Genomic DNA, 18229 nt, shown 5'->3' on the forward strand with positions numbered 1-18229 from the left:
GGTGCTCCCCCCACCCTGCCCCAACAGACTTGCCTTTGGATGACACAGCCCTGCAGAAGCAGCATTCATTCATTCCAGGTGAACTGCAGGGGCGCAGATTTTGGTTTCTGGGAAAACTCTGGGTAGTTACTGTGGAGGTTGTGATTGGAACTGCTTGGAAGTGGGAGCCCCTTCTCAAGGGTAGGCAGTCCAGGGGTACAGGTATTCGATAACCTTGGAGGTTGACCTTTGAGGACCTGTCTGGGATTTAATGAACCTCGGGCATCATTCACAATCTGGGCTCAACAGCAACAACAACAAATCTGGGCTCTTGCTTAAGAGGCCAGAGCGCAGGAGCCTGCCCTTGCACACCGAGGGGCCTTCCCAGAGGCAGGGGCAAGCTCACGGTGGCCACCTCCTGGCTACTAGGGGTGCGTCTTGGGTGCAAAGAGCTGGGGAGCCATCTTGATGGATGCCCATTTTCCTGCCCTCTTCTTGCCTCCTTTGGAAACCTTTATCCCCAGTTTCCAGAAGTGGGTGGGAGATTTTAGTTCCAGAGATTGCGTTCCCTTCCATGACTCTGCTTCCTCTCAGTAGAACAGTGATCAGTCCCCTCTTTTCCATGAGGCCTTTGGGTGGTCCCGCAGAGACAGTCCTGGCTGGACAAGGGGATTTCCACTGAACATCGCAAGGAGCTTTTTCAGGCGAGACGGTGCATGCAATCGCAACCTGTCATCACTGTTAAATTCTCATAAAGATAAAAGTATTTCATTTCAGAAAGGGGGAAGGCCTGCATACTTCAGATCCGTAATCTGAGTGCAGGTCAGATTTCCACCTGCCCCTCACAGGACAGACTTCTCAGATGGCATTGCCCTAATTGTGTGTTCTCTTTCTCCCATTCCTCCCTTGTCTCTCCCCCTCTGGTTTTGTTTTTTGTTTTTTTGTTCTTTTTTTTTTTCCCTCTGTCTGGATGTTTGGAAATGGCAGAACTCTGTTTGGAAACAAGATCAAGTCCGTGGCTAAGAGAGCCTTCTCGGGGCTGGAAGGCTTGGAGCACCTGTGAGTATCTCGCCAGACCTTCCCTGACCCACAGGCCTGCCAAATGCGGCTGCCGGGGAAGTCTGCTAGCAATTTAATCACATCTTCGTAAACTGAGAAACAGCCTATTTGGAAACACCAGCTGCTTCCTTCTCATTATAAGTCAGCTTCAACTTTGGCCTTTATTTTGCCCATGCCAGGAACAGTTACAGAACACATGGCCAGTCAGTGAGCGCCTAATTACTGTGGCCGCTGTTTGGCTAAATACCTCCCCCCTGCTCCTGCCCTGCTCCCCATGGCACGGGCCCCTCCGTGGACCCCGGGCCCCTCCTCCCCTCGGTGCGGGCGCCGTGTCCCGGCCCCAGCCAACGGCTCCACGACAGCAACCTGACAGGGCCGAGCGCACGGTGGGCTTAGCCGGGAGGTTTTCTCCTGCCCTGGTTGCCTCTGGGAGGCTGGCAGGACGAGGATGGAGTCAGCCCGGGGATGCTGATGTTCTCACTATCTAGACCAGAGGCCTCTAGTACTTGATTCTTAGTCTGTTTTGTCTGGGACTCAAGTTTGACCTGAATTCTGTCGGGAAAGGTTTTGCCTGTTGACTTGCTGAGCGGGCCTCAATGCAGCCTTGACACCGCCCTCAGGCTGGGCTAGTTCCGAGGTTATTCCACGCGCTTGTGTCAGTGTCTGGGAGGGGACAGCCACGTAGAGTAGACTTGGGACACGGGGTCTGGCTAGTACCTCTGGCACACTGGTGAGAGCAGGACTCTCCTGAAAACTCGCTGAGCCTCTTGGCCCAAACACGTGGCTGACTCAGGGTGCCCGGCGTCTGCCTGCGTAAGTAAAGAGTGTTCTTTTGCAGGAACCTTGGAGAGAATGCAATCAGATCTGTCCAGTCTGATGCTTTTGTGAAGATGAAGAATCTCAAAGAGCTGTAAGTACCTGGGATTCCACGGCCCTGGCTAACATGGCAGAGAATTCGGGGTGAGAAATGCCTTAATTCCATGATGCCTCAATTTATATACTAGATGGGGCCATTTATATTTGTGTGTCGGCCCGTGGGGGCGGCTTCTGGATTAGGGTCAGCACACTTTGTCTTAAAGGGTCACACAGTATTGTCAGCGTTTGGGCCACAGCGTCTCGGTCACGGCCGCTCTGCTGTCGTCACAGAAAGCAGCCATCAATATACACGAGTGCACGGGCGTGGCTTGCGCCGCTAAACTCTTATTTACGGAAAACCGGGCCTGCAGGCTGTAGCTTACTGACCGCGGCTCTAGAGGACATGAAATGAATTCTCCTGGGCAAGTTTTCCTCATGTAGGTTTGCTTGAAATGGAGCCACTCTCTTGACAGGGGCTGCCTGAAAGTTTCAAGCACACTGGCCGCTAAGCGAGACGGAGATCACGTGTGGGATGGCCACAGGGAGCTGTGGGGTTAGTGAAATGGCGCCAGCCCACATCCGTCCCGGGGCCCCCACAGCGCTTCATAGCTGGAGGTGCTGTAGACGTTGACCACGGGCCCTTGGGTGACAGGGGTTGGAAGAGCCTGCCCGTGCCCTAGTCTGTGGCTGAGGAGCTCATCTGGGTACTTAGGTGGCAACACCACGCTTCCTGTCTTCTTCCTATACATTAATCTGAGTTTGCAGCCGAAAAGTCTAGCTGCTATATTAATTTCTGAAAGATTGGGCCTTTGGTTCTTAGAAGTGCTGACGGAAGGGTGGATGCCAAAGGATGGCCATCTTTGCATCCTGACCTCATCCTCATTCCTGAGGCCACTCCTGGTGGGCCCTAGGGAGAAATGGGGAAGTAGGAAGGCGTAGTCCCCATACTTTAAAATGAAAGCAGGCCCCTGGTGACATTCCTCTGGATAAGTGAGGGGAGGGGAGGCCTTTTAGGCACCTGCCTCATGGTATTTTTATAGCTGTGAGATTCAGGCCTGTTGAGTAGATGTTCTTTCTTACAAAGGTCATGATCTTAAAATGGTGAGTGTTCACTGTGCATTTTTTTCAACTTTTCTTTGAAACTTTTCAAATAGGATGTTGGGAGTAATCTGATTAAATAGGAAAGAGTATTCTGAAAGAAAGAGGGAAAGACAGATTTTCCTTCTGGCCTCCCTAAAAAGTGAGGTTTCCTGAGACACTTTTCTAGTTGGGAAGAACCGGCCCCTTCCAGGTGCTTGGGGACCCTCCCCCGAATATGCTTCAGCGTGGTTCTGGAGGCTCAGCCTCGGCCCTTGCCTGGGTTTCCCGTCGCTCGCTGCGTGTACCCAGCTGTGGCTGGCCCTGGGCCCAGCCCTCTGACGGGAGAGACAGTTAATTCCACTTGGTCATTTTCTTACCCCATCTGATCAAGGCAGGTTGTGCCGTGCACTCAGTCATGCCCTGGGTAAATTTCCACAAGCGATGATTAGAAACACACTTCGTCCGAGTTGGAATCATGAAAGTGCACCGTGAGCCAGTGGAGTGATGGGATGGCTGGAGGCGGGGGTTGTGAAAGCCGTGCCTGTTAGGAGCTGACAGGAAGGAAGAGGAGCGGAGATCTGCAAAGCCTTGGGGTTGCGGCAGGGCCCAGTCCCATCTTCCAACCTCACCTTTCTTTAAAGCAATGTGTGTGTGTGGAGGGGAGTCGGGTCAGTGTCCTTACTGTCTGGCCAGGCTTGCTCTCCATCTGTCTTGTTGGTCCTCTTTTTTTTTTTTTTGAGAGCGAGAGAGAGCACGCACACATGCACGCGAGAGCTGGGGGGGACGGGAGAGGGAGAAGGAGAGTCTCGAGCAGGTTCCACGCTCAGCACAGAGCCCGACACTGGGCTCGATCTCACAACCCTGAGATCACAACCTGAGGTGAGATCAAGAGTCAGACGCATTAACTAACCAACTGAGCCCCCCAGGTGCCCCGGTCTTGCTGGTCCTGACTCACTCTTTAGGAGAGTCTTCTTTCCACGCCGAGTACCCCCTCTGTGCTGAGGTCTCGTCTCCTGTGTGTGAGGTGGGCTTCACTGGAGAAGGCAGGAAATCCTGAAGCAAGCTAGGCCGACGCTGTGTGGTGTGAGGCCTAACTCTTCCCACACACATTTCTAGTTAACGATAAATGTCAAATTTGCTTTCCTCACTGTTCCTGTGGCTCAAATGAAATAGGTCCCTGTCCTCCACAGAAGTGCCTCGAGTCTCACAGCGACAGCCCAGTATCTTCCTCTAGACTTCACCCCGGCTCTCCCGCTGATGACACACAGAGGGGCAGCCGTGCCAAATGCCTGCTTGCTGGGGAGCCTGTGACAGCACTTCTGACAGGGGGGGAGTACCTCTCCATCACGGACACGGGGTTTCCGGTGCCTGGCGACAGCCCGTCCGGCCCCCACCCACAGCCCACCTGCAGCAGCTGCCCATTTCCAGAGCGGGAGTCAGCCACTTCCTCAGGCCTGCCTGTGGGAGCCCTCCTGCTACGTGACTAGCTCCGCAGTAAGAACAGCCCTCAGGGAGATACCTCCGAGCACAGAGCTCCCTGCCCACTAAATACAAATGCAAAAAAAAAACCCAGAAAGTCCCATGCTGATGTGAAGGCTCGACGTGGGCAGACATCCCAGTTAGAATGGCTTTGAGATCAATTATTTCAGTCTTTGAAAAAGCACCTTCCAAAAGTATTTTAATATTAGATGGGTAATCTGGGAACCACAAGGAACAGGATGGAAGATTGTCCTGAATTTAGCTAGCGGTGGGTTCTCTGGCTTGCATCTCATTCTTCCTTGTTGTTTACTAATTTGACAGTTCTCTCTGCTCCTTAGAAAGCCAGCATGAAGTAGAGGAAAACCAAAAGCTGGTCCATTTGATGGTTTGGTTGACATGGGAGGAAGATGGTGGGTGGAGGTGGGTTATTGCTCTAATATTGGCCCATGTGATGCTGTGGACTTTCTCAGTATACTTGTGCCCCCTCTTGTCACCACGTACCAGAGGCAGTTCATGACAGGGGAGGCCACAGGTTTTCTCTCTCGGCCTTCACCCTAGCTGTGGGCTGGCCTTCGTTACTAAGCTCACAGCCTTGAGGTCTTCCAGGAACAGGGCAGCTAGACTCTCCGGTTGACTTATCTTCGAGTGACTCCTCAGGAAGGAATGTCCGCTGAGATGGTGATTCCGATTTCTGTTTAGAAAGCTTATCCTCAGTTGCTGAGAAATGAAAAAGAAAATATTCTCTGTTTTGGTTGGAGCCTCACAAAACCAAAGTTGTGCATTCTCATGCTCCCTGGGCAGTGGCAATTAACTCACAGGCACTATTTAGGGAGCGGAGCCGAATCCTGCTGGCCTCCTGAATCGTGCTGGTGCAGAGACAAACACACAAACAAGAGGGAACTGCACTGGCGAGGCTCACGTTTTGGAAGTAAGAAAACGGGCAGCTGTGCCAAATAAAAAACCAACAGCAATATAGAAAAAGAACCCTTCTCAGAACTTGTTTCAGAATTTAGATCAAAGTTTCAGACTGAGTTTGGAAGCTCCCATAGCTTCGCAGTAGAGTGGGAAAAAGCAGAGGGGGACAGTGCCCCTCGTCTCTGTCGGACGGTCAGAGGCTGGAAGAGGTTAGATGGCGCCCCCAGGGTCACGGGAGAGCAGTGGCCTGTCTCTGAGCACACGTGAACTCCAGGTTGTGGTGCGCCATGGGCTCGGTAAGGCATGTTAGAAATGCCACATCCTAGCTTCCACCCCTAACGTCCTGAGCCAGAGCTGCATTTTATGAAAATCTCCAGACAGATGATACGTCCTGCTCCAGGTTATTGGAGAGGACCTGAGAAAAATCTTTTCCCTTTCTAGACTGTTAACAACAGAAGCTGACCAGAGGTGACGGAGGGAAGGAATCTGGGTACCCAGGGAATATCCCTTTCTTGAGGGCACACCTCCGACGTCCCTTTTGTTTCTCTTCCAGCCACATCAGCAGTGATAGCTTCCTGTGTGACTGCCAGCTCAAGTGGCTGCCCGCATGGTTAGTAGGCAGGACACTGCAGGCCTCGGTGACGGCCACCTGCGCCCACCCAGAAGCGCTGAAGGGCCGGAGCATCTTCTCTGTGCCGCCCGAGAGTTTTGTGTGCGGTAAGACTGTCTTTGTGATTGTTTGGTTTTTTTTGTTTTTTCACGAAGGGCCAGGAGGCCAGGAGGAACCCCTCCTGATGGGAGTGACTCCCGTGATCAGAGTAAACCCCAATTCCTGCTTACCAGCCGCTGGATGCAGTTGATTTCCCACTGAAACCACACATAGTATTTACTGTAGAGACACCTCATTCTGTGGTTCTTGGAGGACGTGCATTTAATCAGAAGGGAGCCCACGTTGGTTTAGTTACAAATCAGAATAATCAGTTACTGGAAGAAAGTTGTGCTGTCTCAAGACGGCTCCGGTGCCCCGGTTTAGCTGTGAATTTACTCAGTGTAGGAGGCTGGGGTTTTAATGTGTGTTTCTCTCCAGCCCCAAGAATGAAAGGTTAAACACAGGAAGGACAAGTCTCAGGAGAACAGTTACTGTAGTAAAAATACTTCCTTGTTGTTGACTTGCACTCTGGCTGTTTCTCCAGTCCACTGAAATCTGCACTTGTAGCTTTACACTCTTTCTTCCTTCTGATTGTTGGAGCACGGGTCTCGCCATCTTTTTGACTGAGTGGTCAGAATCCCACGTTTGGTTGCGCAGAGCATAGTGATGCTGACCAGCTGGAGACTCTGTGCCCCACGCTCAAGCAGAAATGCGCTGCCTCGTGCTCAGTAAGATGTGGTCAGAGAATGAGAGGACTTCTGAGTGGCTCCTGGTCTCTAAGCAGGAGTGAGGGTGGGATTCCCAGGCATGACGGGAGCTCCGGAGCAGGTGTGAGTCCCTCCTGCCTTTTGTCCTCCCCAGTCTGCCCCATGCCTTGGGTGTGATGGTCCTAACCAGGAGCTGCCCTAGGAGTGTGGGGACCCCCGCGGTCCACTTCTCCCCCCTACTTCTTGGGCAGAGCAGTAGCCAGTGTGCCTGCTGAAGTCCGAATACAGGTGCCCCCTGTATTCCAGGCCCTCGCCCACCACTGCTTCCAAAAGTAGGCTTGCCCTCCTTCGTGCTGATCCAGTCCAGCAAGCAGCCCTAAGAACACCCAGTGTGGTACAGCCCTCCAGAATGAGCATTCCTTACTTTTTTTTAAGTTACTTTATTATTATTTTTTTTAATTTTGAGAGCGAGAGAGAGAGCAAGCACGAGATGCGGGGGGAGGGGCAGAGGGAAAAGGAGAAGCAGACTTCCCCCTGAGCAGGAAGCCTGACATGGGGCTCGATCCCAGGACCCCGGGATCATGACCCAAGCCAAAGGCAGATGCTTAACTCACTGAGCCACCCAGTCACCCCTGGGCTTTCCTTACTGATCAGTCTATGGGCACCTTTGTGCAGAACATGAAACTGCACCTAGCTCCCATTCCCGAGGACAAAGTGATTGTGTGATCCACCGTTCACCAGGGAGCTGGGCCGTGAATATTCAACTGTTAATCAGCCTTCCTGAAATGGAGCTTTCTGCACCTTCCTCCCTTTTCCTGTCCCAGGGCATCATCTTCCCCTCTGGATGCGCCAGGGTGGGATGCGGCCTGTGGCCCTGGTGTGTTCTGGGCTGCAGCAGCCGTTCACTCCACACTGTAGCTCAGGCTCGCCCCCGAAACAGTCACCAGCTATGAATGGGAATCATGGAAAACAACTGGCCGGAGATCAGAGTTTTAAGCTGTGTGGGAATCTTCCCCCTCCTTTTTTATAAAATGGAAAAATAACCACTTCACACCCATGAGCATTGCCAGCATCAGAAAGTCAGATAGCAAGTGCTGGTGGGGGGGGGGGGGGTAGTCTGAACCCTCTTCCGCTGCAGGTGGGAATGTAAAATGGCACAGCCCCTTTGGAACACAGTTTGGAAGTGTCTGACAATTAGACCTAGGATAACCCGCTTCTAGCTGTGTATCCAGGAGAAACAAAAATATATCTACATAAAACCTGGACACAAATGCTCGTGGCAGCGTTGTTCATAATAGCCTAAGAGTGGAAATAATCCAAATGCTCATCACTGGATGAATGGATAAAATACGGTACAGCTATGCACTGGAGTATTATTAGGCCATAAAAAGGAACCCTTCATACAATAGATGAACCTTGAAATATTTGAAGTGAAGGAAGCTGGTCACAAAAGACTGTACTCTCTATGATTCCATCCACATGACAAGTCCAGAAGGAGTGAATGTCATGTCCAGAATAGGTCCCCATTTAGGGACTGCTCCCGGGGTGGTAGAGAGGTTGGTGATTACTGGTGGCTTAGGGTGGAGGGAGAAGGGATGATAGTTAAAAGGTAGGGAGTTTCTTTTTGAGGGCATGAGAGAATGTTTTTATATTTACTGTGAAGATGGTTGTATCATGATACTGTAACAATCATACGGAAAAGTTGTATAACCCTCACTACCATCTACTTGTAGAACATTTTCATCACCCATAAAAGAAACTCTGTGTTCACAGCAGTCACACCCTATCCTCCCCTGTCCCCAGGCCCTGACAGCCACGACTCTACATTGTATCTCTATGATTCATCTGTTCTGGATCTTTCGTATAAATGGGATCCTACAATATATGGTCCTTTGTGACTAGCTTTTTGAACAGCATAATTGTTTAGTATGTATCAGTACTTTTTTTTTTTTTTTTTTGAGAGAGAGAGAGCAAGCCCAGAGTCCTGGGTGGGGAGGGGCAGAGGCAGAGGGAGAGAGAGAATCTTAAGCAGGCTCCACACCCAGCATGGAGCCCTACACAGGGTTCAATCTCATGACCCTGAGACCCTGACCTGAGCCGAAATCAGGAGTTTTACTTCCTTTCCAATCTTGATAGCTTTTATTTTTTTCTTGCCTGATTGCCCTGGGTAGAGCCTCCAGTGCAGTGTTGAGTAGAAGTGGTGAGGGCAGACGTCCCCGTCTTTCCTGGCTCAGGGGAAAGCATTCAGTCTTTCACCATTAGATACGATGTTGTGGGTTTTTCATAGATGACCTTTATCTGGTTGAGGAATGCCCTTCTATTTCTAATTTTTTGAGTATTTTTATCATGAAAGGGTGTTGGATTTTGTCAAATGTTTTTTGCCACATCTGTTGAGGTGATCACATGGGATTTTTTTCCCCCTTTATTGATATAGTGTATTACATTGATTTTTGGATATTAAACCAACCTTGCATTCCTGGGATAAATCTAACTTGATCGTGGTGTATAATCCTTTTTGTGGGATTTGGTTTACCAGTGTATTTGTTGAAGATTTTTCCATCTGTACTCATAAAGGTCTGTAGTTTAGTTTTTGTCTAATTTTGTTATCTGGGAATACTTGACTCATACAGTGGAGGTAGGAAATGTTTACTCCTCACCTATCTTTTTGGAAGAATATGTGAAGGATTAGTAGTAATTATTCTTTAATTTTGAGTAAAATTTACCAGAGTAGTCCTTTGGGTCTGGCCTTTGGGACGTTTTAAAATTATTCTGTTTCTCTACGTGTTACCATCTTTTCAGATTTTATTTCTTCTTGAGTCAGTGTTGGTAATTTGTCTTTTTCAGAATCTGTGCATATATGAGGTTATCTCATTTGTTGGCATACAAATGATTCATAGTATTCCCGTTCATTGCTGTAAGGTTATAGTAGTAATGTATCCTCTTTTTTTCCTAATTTTAGTGTCTGAAATCTTCTCCCCACCTCCCCACTCTACAAGTCTACAGATTCTTCAATTTTGTTAGTATTTTCAAAGTAACGTTTGTTTTCATTGATTTTTTTTTCTCCCCCCTCTATTTTTCTCTTTTATTTCTGCTCTAGTCATTATTTCCTTCTTCTTGGTTTGAGTATAGCTTATTTTTCTGATTTCTTAAAGAATAAGATGAGGTTATTAATTTGAGATCTTCCTTAATGTAGGCATTTACAGCTCTGAATCTCTTAGAAGCACCGTTTTAGGCTGCATTTAAGTTTTGGTATTTGTGTTTTCATTTTCATTCATCTCAAAGTATTTTCTAATTTTTCTTACGATTTCTTCTTTGACTTCGATTTCTTCTTTGACTTACAGAAGAGCAGTGTAGTTTCTGCAAATTAGATTCCCAGTATTCCTTCTGATACTGATTTCTGGCTTCATTCCACTGTCAGTAAAGACACTCTGTATGATTTCTGTCTTTTTTTAAATTTATTGAGATTTGTTTTTTAATCTAACATACAGTCTCTGTTGGAGAATATTCCACATGTGCTTGAAAAATGTTTATTCTGCTGTCGTAGGGTGGAATGTTCTGTAGATATCTAATAGGTCTATTTGGTTTATAGTGTCATTCAAGTTTCCTGTTGCCTTATTGATCTTCTAATGGTTTTATCCGATCATTGAACGTGAAGTATTGAGTTCTACAAACTATTGTTGCACTGTCCATTTCTTTCTTCAGTTTTGTCAGTTTCTGCTTGTTTTGTGGAGCTCTGTTAGGTGCATATATGTTTGATGTTTAGGTCTTGGGGATGGATTGTTTTACATTTATAAAAAGTTACTCTTTCTCCCTAGTAACCATTTCTGTCCTAAAGTTTATTTTATCTGATATTAGTATAGACACGGTAACTCTCTTTTGGCAACTGTTTTCCTATTTGTGACTTTGAATCCAAAATGTATCTCTTACAACAAGAAAGCATAGGTTTTTATCCATTTTTATCCATTTTGGTAATCTTGCGTTTTGACTAGAGGGTTTGATTTGTTTAATGTAATTACTGGTAAGATAGAATTTGCTGCTTGCTATTTGTTTCCTATGTGTTTTATGTTTTTTGTTCCTGTGTTTCTTCATTACTGACTGATTTTGTATTATATGTCTTCTAATATACCACTTTAATTCCCTTATTTATTTTACTATTTTTTGTTATTTTCTTAATGATTGATGTGGGGATTATAATTAACATCTTAAAACAATCTAGTTCAGATTAATAATGGAATTAACTTCAGTAGTATGCAAAATTTTGCTCCTACTAAGCTCCATTTGTGGAGCTCCTCCTTTATGGTACTGTTGTCCAATAAATTACATCTTCATTTATCATAAGCTTATCAACAGTTTTGTGATTATTGCTCTATGTAGTTGCCTTTTAAATCAGACAGGAGAGTGTTATAAACAAAAATATGTACTTGCATACTTACATATGTAGTTATTTTAACGGTGTTTTTTATTTCTTTGTGTGGATTTGAGTTACTATTGTGTCCTTTCATTTCAGCCTGAAGGATTCCCTTTAGTATTTCTTGTAGGGCGGGTCTGGTAGCAGCGAATTCTGTCAGGTTTTCTGTTTTTATATCTGAGAGCGATTTAATTTCTCCTTCACCTTTGAAGGACGGCTTTGCTGGATACAGAATTCATAGCTGACACTCTTTCAGTGCTTTGAATGTGTCTGCCTATTCACCTCCATGGTTTCCGATGAGAAATCAGCTGTTCATGCCACTGAGGATCCCTTCTATGTGATGGGTTGCAGCTCTCCTGTTCCTTTCAAGATTCTTTGTCTTTGGCTTCTGACAGTTTGACTATTAAGTTTCTGGGTGGGGATTTTTGAGTTTATCCTTTTTGGATTTGTTGAACTTCATGGATGGGTAGGTGCCTATTTTTCATCAAATTTGGGACCTTTGGGGCTATTATTTCTACAAATCCTGTTTCTTTTTCTTTTTTCTCCTTCTTGGACTCCCATTATTTGTATGTTGTTACGCTTGAGGCTGTCCCACAGGTCTCTGGGACTGTTCCTTAGCCTTCCTGGCTTTTTGTGTCTTGGATTGGATAGTCTCAATTTCACCAGCTCTTCTGTCTGCTCAGTGGGGCTACTGAGCCCCTCTAGTGAATTTTTCATTTCCGTTATTATACTTTTAAACTCCCACATTTACGTTTGGTTTACTTCTACAATTACTAGTCCTTTATTGGCATTCTTTGTTTGGTGGAAAGTATTCAGATACTTTTCTTTTAATTTTCTTTGACATGATTTTCTTTAGTTCTTTGAATATATTTTATAAAGCCAATTTAAAGTTTTAAGTCAAAAACTGGGCTTCCTCAAAAACAGTTTCCATTGACTGATTTTTTTTCCTGTTTCTTTCACTGTTTTGTAGTTTTTTATTGGAAACTGAGCCTTTACAATAATGTGGCAAGTCCAGAGATCAGATTCTCCCTCCGTCTTGTTCCTGGTTTGTTGTTGTTCTATGTATTATTACAATTTGTTGAGTGACTTTCCTGGACAAATACTGTAGTCTGTTCTATGCAGCGGTTGAAGTGCCTCCCTGGTTAGCTAATGACTGGACAGAGAACCCTTCAATCACCTCAGAAAGTCTCCCATCCTCTGCCCAGCATCTCTGTTGTCTGAGGGTATGCGGCCACTTCCTGTTGGCACTGATCCGTAATCACAGGTGAGAAATGAGGCTCCTCTCAGGGCTTTCTCGGGCATGCATATAGAGCCTTGCACGTGCACGTGGCCTTCTAGATCCTCAGGAACATGTTGGACCTTTTCATTCACCGCTTTCTCGTCCTTTCTGGTTTCTGGGCCAGCCTCCTGTTGGCTCCAGCGGATACTGCCTCACCGCTGGCTGCCGCTTGTTTTTGTCCCATGTCCTACGGCCAGGGCTCCCTGGCCGAGCCAACTGCATCAGCTCAAATAATGCCAGAGGATGGGGCTTTTGTGGGGGCTCCACAGCCATTCTGCCCCCACCCCACCCCCCGCCAGTGGTCACTCGGCTGCTGGGTTTTCAGGCTACCACAAAGCGAAGCAGAGAGGGATGGGACTTAAGCCAAGTTAAATGCCACAAAGCTCATTTTCCTTCCTGAGATTCAGGCGTTTTCTTGAGTCAACCCTCCATGCGTTGTTACAGCCTTTGCTTGGTACAGCTTTCCAGAATTCTGAAAAGGTTGATGAGAACCATTTTCGCTAGTGTTACTGTGGCTTTAACGGAGGTGCAGATTTTTGGAGGCATCTGTCTCGCATTCTGGAAGTGCTCCTCACTCCCCTCCTCTTGGAGTGAAGGTGGTGGGTAAGGTCTGTGCAATCACGACGGACAGTTCCGGACTCTGTGTTAGTGCGCTTTGTGTTGAGATGAGCAAGTGAAGTGCACTGTGGTGGTCTCATGGAGACTCCTGACACACGCCTTGGCACACGAGTACTGGTGGATGGGTTTGTCGTCAAGGAGTGTGGTCCCAGAGGTGATCACTGCTCCGGGGTCTCCAGTCGGGTAAGGCCAGATATCCACGGTGGGAGGCGCTTACAGGGTCTGGTGGAGCTGAGGGCGAGCAGAGGCCCTGAAAGGTGCAGCCTTTGTGTGGCCGGAGAGCCCGGGTGGAAGATTCTTCAGTTTGGCTCTCCTCTCCACAGATGACCTACCAAAGCCACAGATTATCACCCAGCCAGAGCCCACCGTGGCCATCGTGGGCAAGGACATCCGGTTCACGTGCTCTGCTGCCAGCAGCAGCAGCTCCCCCATGACGTTTGCCTGGAAGAAGGACAACGAGGCCCTGGCCAACGCCGACATGGAGAACTTCGCCCACGTCCGCGCCCAGGACGGGAAGGTGATGGAGTACACCACCATCCTGCACCTGCGCCACGTCACGTTCGGACACGAGGGCCGCTATCAGTGCGTCATCACCAACCACTTCGGCTCCACCTACTCGCACAAGGCCAGGCTCATTGTGAACGGTGAGGCAGTGCGGTTTACTCTGGTGTGCGATCCCCCAGAGCCACACGTGGTTCTCTGTGCCCGTGCAGGAAGGCTGCAGACCAGAGACACTGAGCCTCTTCGGGACATTACTGTGTCCCTAGTTGCCCGGGGGCCCCAGAGCAAGTTCTGTAGACTGAAGGGTTATTCTCGGTGATTTTCCTGTTTCTGGTGACTTTTTTTTTTTTTAAATGTTAAATGAAATGATGGGCCCAAGCCTTGTGCTTTTATCCATTTATTATTCTCCACAAACCACGCTGTCCAGTGTCCAGATTCCGAGCATACCCTGATTGTGGGGAAGCTCCTGCCCTCTGAGCTTTAGAGCCTCTCAAGGTGGCTATTCTCGGGGCTGCTAGTTGTCACAGTGAATTTAGGGCAGAATAAGGGAAGCCAACAGCCAGAGGAGTTAAGCACCCCAGCACCCTAACCTGGTTATTAAGTCTCCAGGTAATAAGTGCTGGAACCACCGTGTCTCGGAGCCCTGAAAGACCGCAGGAAAACACATTCTTTTACCCCACTTTGCCTGTTGTCTCGGCTCATTCTGAAGGAGGCCTTTGTATCGAAAGCTCCGTGAACTGTTAGACTTGCCACCGAAGTAACCCCGACGGGAACTGCAGTGGTGCCTTGGCGTGTGCTTGCCGCTGGGCCAGGGAGTAGGGGCAGAAAAAAGCTAGCCGGCTGCCTACAGCTGGCCAGTGCCCAGTGAGGGGGCCCCGAACCGCCTCTCCGCCACGGGTTCCGCAACAGGGAACTCTGCCCAGGGCGAGGGCACGTCCTCCTTCCCCCTCATTACGTCCTGTCCGAGCAGATCCCTTGGTCTCCCGGGCTGTTCTGGTGGTTAATGGAGGCAGGCAAGTGTCAGACCCCACTATTTACGGGCTGTGCCCTTAGGGGAACTGCCTCATAAACGGTTTGCACGTGAGGGGGCGCTAGCCAGCCTCGGGGTGATGAGAGCGAGCCACGGGAGTGGGAGGCTGGCAGTTTGGGGGAGCCGACTGCTCTCTCAGACGCTGGCAAAGAGGGTGGGGAGGGGACAGCCACCCGCCGAGCGGGGGGCTCTTCACCAGAGGACTGTCCCGGCCTTTGCATCCAGCTCTTCCTTCCTGTGAGCCTGACACTGTTTGTATTTGCAGTGTTGCCGTCCTTCACCAAAATCCCCCACGACATTGCCATCCGGACCGGCACCACGGCCCGCCTCGAGTGTGCTGCCACCGGCCATCCTAACCCCCAGATCGCTTGGCAGAAGGACGGAGGCACGGACTTCCCTGCCGCTCGTGAGCGACGCATGCACGTCATGCCCGATGACGATGTGTTTTTCATCACGAACGTCAAGATCGAGGACATGGGGGTGTACAGCTGCACTGCCCAGAACTCGGCCGGCACCGTTTCCGCGAACGCCACCCTGACGGTCTTTGGTCCGAGCGCTCGCACACTGAGTATATTCCGCGCGTGTGCCGAGGGGGCAGGGGCGCCACCGCTCCGGGTGGCGGGCTGTGACTGAGTGTGCCAGGCTGCTTCTCTGTTTAAAACTTTCCAGAAAATGTTAAAAAGCAGCTCGACAAGTGGTTTTGTTTTGTTTTGAAGTTAATTAAGGGAGTGTTTTTCATAGGGCTTTGGTATGGAACATTCTCAGACTGTCCTCGGGCTGGAGGGCTGTGTTCTGCTGAAGAAGAGACACACAAGCCGGGCACAGGACAGGTGGGGGAGAGAGGGGGCTTCTCTTTGGCTCAGTAGTTCTTCCTTCTGGTCGCAGCCACCCCCCAGAATGGTCGTGATTTAGTCATCGTATGAGGTCTTCTGGAAAGCTCGCCACTCTGTACAGGATCTGTCCGGAAGGCAGGGCAGGCCCCCAGAATAACCGTCCGGTCTCCTCTGACTTCTTGCAGAAACCCCATCCTTGGTGGCACCCCTAGAAGACCGTGTGGTGTCCATGGGAGAAACGGTGGCACTCCAGTGCAAAGCGACCGGGAACCCGACACCCCGCATCACCTGGTTAAAGGGCGGCCGCCCTCTGAGCCTCACCGAGCGGCACCACTTCACGCCTGGCAACCAGTTGCTCATCGTCCAGAACGTGGTGGTGGAGGACGCGGGCCAGTACACATGCGAGATCTCCAACACCCTGGGCACGGAGCGCGCGCACAGCCAGTTGAGCATCCGGCCCGCCCCCGGCTGCAGGAAGGACGGCAGCACCGTGGGCATCTTCACCATCGCCGTGGTGTGCAGCATTGTCCTGACGTCCCTGGTCTGGGTGTGCATCATCTACCAGACCCGGAAGAAGAGCGAGGAGTACAGTGTCACCAACACAGGTCAGCCTCTGCTGGCTGAGCTCAGCCCCCCAGGGCAGGAGGGAAGCACGGTGCTGTGTGGGGAGGAGGCAGGGCGCGGGGCTGCGCTGGCCACTCATTGCTGCAGTGACCGCCCATATTGTGCTTCTGCTGGTTCTGGCTCCCTCGCCATCCCCGCTCGCTCTCTCATGGGCTCAGAGCTCCAGCTGCTGTATTTTTTACACCCAAGTGGAAAGTGCGGCTAAGCCGGGCCCTCCAGACCATCTCTGCACAGGCTGGGCGGCTGCTGTCGGCAAAGCCTCATGTCCGGGCCAGATAGGGAGCCCGTGTTTTCATGGCTAATCCCCACGAAGGATGGGGGACGCCTGGTATCTGACTGTCCTCTCTCCTTGCAGATGAAACCATTGTGCCACCGGATGTTCCAAGCTACCTCTCATCTCAGGGGACTCTTTCTGACCGGCAGGAAACTGTGATCAGGACAGAGGGTGGCCCTCAGGCCAATGGACACATCGAGATCAACGGTAAGGCCTCAAAGCCTGCTGTGACCCTGTCCTCACGAGCCTCTGCCCCTCCCCAGGGCAGGTGCATGGCCTTAATGCTGAGCGCATCTGACCTCGAAGGCTGGCGGACTCAAGCCTTCTGTTGGGGTTTTTTGTTTTTTGTTTTTTTGGGGGGGGGGGGCTCTATCCTATGCATGTTCTGCAAGGTTTTAAAAATCCAACCCCCAGGAAGTTGCTATATTGGTCTCAGCATCTCCTGGTCAGGATAAGGTAGGACTGAAGAAGCTGCAAAGGCCATTACAGACCCTGAAACCAATCCATTTGTTGAGTAGGGGATGGGCCCAGGTCTGCTCTGTGGTCCAATCTCTTCTACTAGAAAGCTCTCCCAGGGTGAGCTACCTCTAGGGAAGACCGAGTGCTTACAGGGGGCAAGTCCGTCCTCACACGGACTGCTCACCGGCTTGGCCCTGGACACTGAAAGGCCCGCCTGTGGGGCAGCTTGTTACCAATGCTTCTTGCTGGTCAGCAGGCACCTACCACTGTAAAGAACAGTGTAAAAGGGACTGTTCTAGTAAGCGCCGCTTGTTCTCATCAAGCTCACCCTAACAAGCTGAGCCCATCATTTTACTGCAGGTGTTTGTCCACCGGACACCAGCCTCTTCTCAGAAGTGGACGCTCATGGCTCTACGTGCAGGCAGCCCAAGCTCTGCGTCGGCTGCAACAGGGAGCCCTGGAACGTGATGGAGAAAGCCCGGCGGAGGCCTGGGCCGCAGAAGATGGGTAAGAGATGCTCTTCCAAAGTCTTCCATTCTTGAAATCAAAATTCAAACAGACCTGTTCATTAAATAAAAGTGAGAGATGCATTATGGGTCTATGAGGATCTCAGAATTTGGTATTCGGTGTAGAAACAGGACACTGTGGCCTGGCTCTCGTAATTCTGAAGTAGCAGGTCTCACATAAATCTGTGGTGTGGTGAGCCTGGGCTTGAACTTTCCAGATTTATAAGCACTTCAGGTTGGGCCTTGCACTTTACTTAAAGTACCTTTTCACCAGGCCTATTTTTGAGGCTATATTTCTAATTATTCGGAAGATTCCTGACAACATGGTATGTCATGCAGTGGGATTTTTTTTTTTCTGTGATCAAAACAGTAGGATCATCTTCTCTCATGAAGCAATTCATCTGAACCGTTGAAACATGGAGTGCCCATTCTTCCTTAATGGCTTGGTATTTGCCCAGTCCTCCTTCTGTGACCACACCTGGGGGAGAGGGGAGGTTTGAAAGAGTTGGTCTAAGCAGGGCTCAAGCCTCTTAGCCGGGGACTGCAGCTCCCTGTTCTGGGCGGGGATGCAGACCTCGGCGGCCGTGGCTCTAATCCATCTCGGCTCGGTCTCGCAGAGCATGGTGGCCCGGGGGCGTGTGGTGACTGCAACACGGACACGGACGGTTACTGCAAGGAACAAGCTGTCTATCCTCCGCCTGTGCCCAGAGACAATACACAGCCAGGGACACTAAGCAGCCAGGAGCCCAGTCAGACGGACCGAGAACATTCTCTGCCTCCTCTGACCACTGGGACTGCTGACGGGTCCCGCACCGACTGCAGGGGGTCCCTCTACCCCAGTAACCACGACAGAATGCTGACAGCCTTGCAGAAAAAGCCACTGGCACCTGCAGATGGGAAAGGTAGGCAGACGTTCCCGGTCTCCCAGGGCGGCGCCGGCGGGGGGGGGGGGGGGGGGGGCAGGTAAGCAGCCA

The 18229-nt window shown here is 50.0% G+C and overlaps 1 protein-coding gene across 3 annotated transcripts in view; it reads left to right on the plus strand.

Annotated features, from left to right (window-relative positions):
- Positions 1–18229, plus strand: part of LRIG1 (leucine rich repeats and immunoglobulin like domains 1) — a 110390-nt gene that overhangs the window by 90429 nt on the left and 1732 nt on the right. For 2 of the 3 annotated variants that reach the window (XM_036074650.2, XM_036074653.2), the window contains exons 10-18: positions 967–1038; positions 1877–1948; positions 5921–6084; positions 13352–13672; positions 14825–15127; positions 15578–15997; positions 16372–16497; positions 17110–17256; positions 17873–18157. In XM_036074650.2, coding sequence (XP_035930543.2) covers positions 967–1038; positions 1877–1948; positions 5921–6084; positions 13352–13672; positions 14825–15127; positions 15578–15997; positions 16372–16497; positions 17110–17256; positions 17873–18157 — 1910 coding nt within the window. The remainder of the gene's footprint in view (positions 1–966; positions 1039–1876; positions 1949–5920; positions 6085–13351; positions 13673–14824; positions 15128–15577; positions 15998–16371; positions 16498–17109; positions 17257–17872; positions 18158–18229) is intronic. The other variant, XM_036074651.2, reaches the window with a different exon arrangement.

The sequence above is a fragment of the Halichoerus grypus genome, chromosome 1 (genome assembly GCF_964656455.1).
Source record: "Halichoerus grypus chromosome 1, mHalGry1.hap1.1, whole genome shotgun sequence".
In the NCBI taxonomy this organism is placed as follows: domain Eukaryota; kingdom Metazoa; phylum Chordata; class Mammalia; order Carnivora; family Phocidae; genus Halichoerus; species Halichoerus grypus.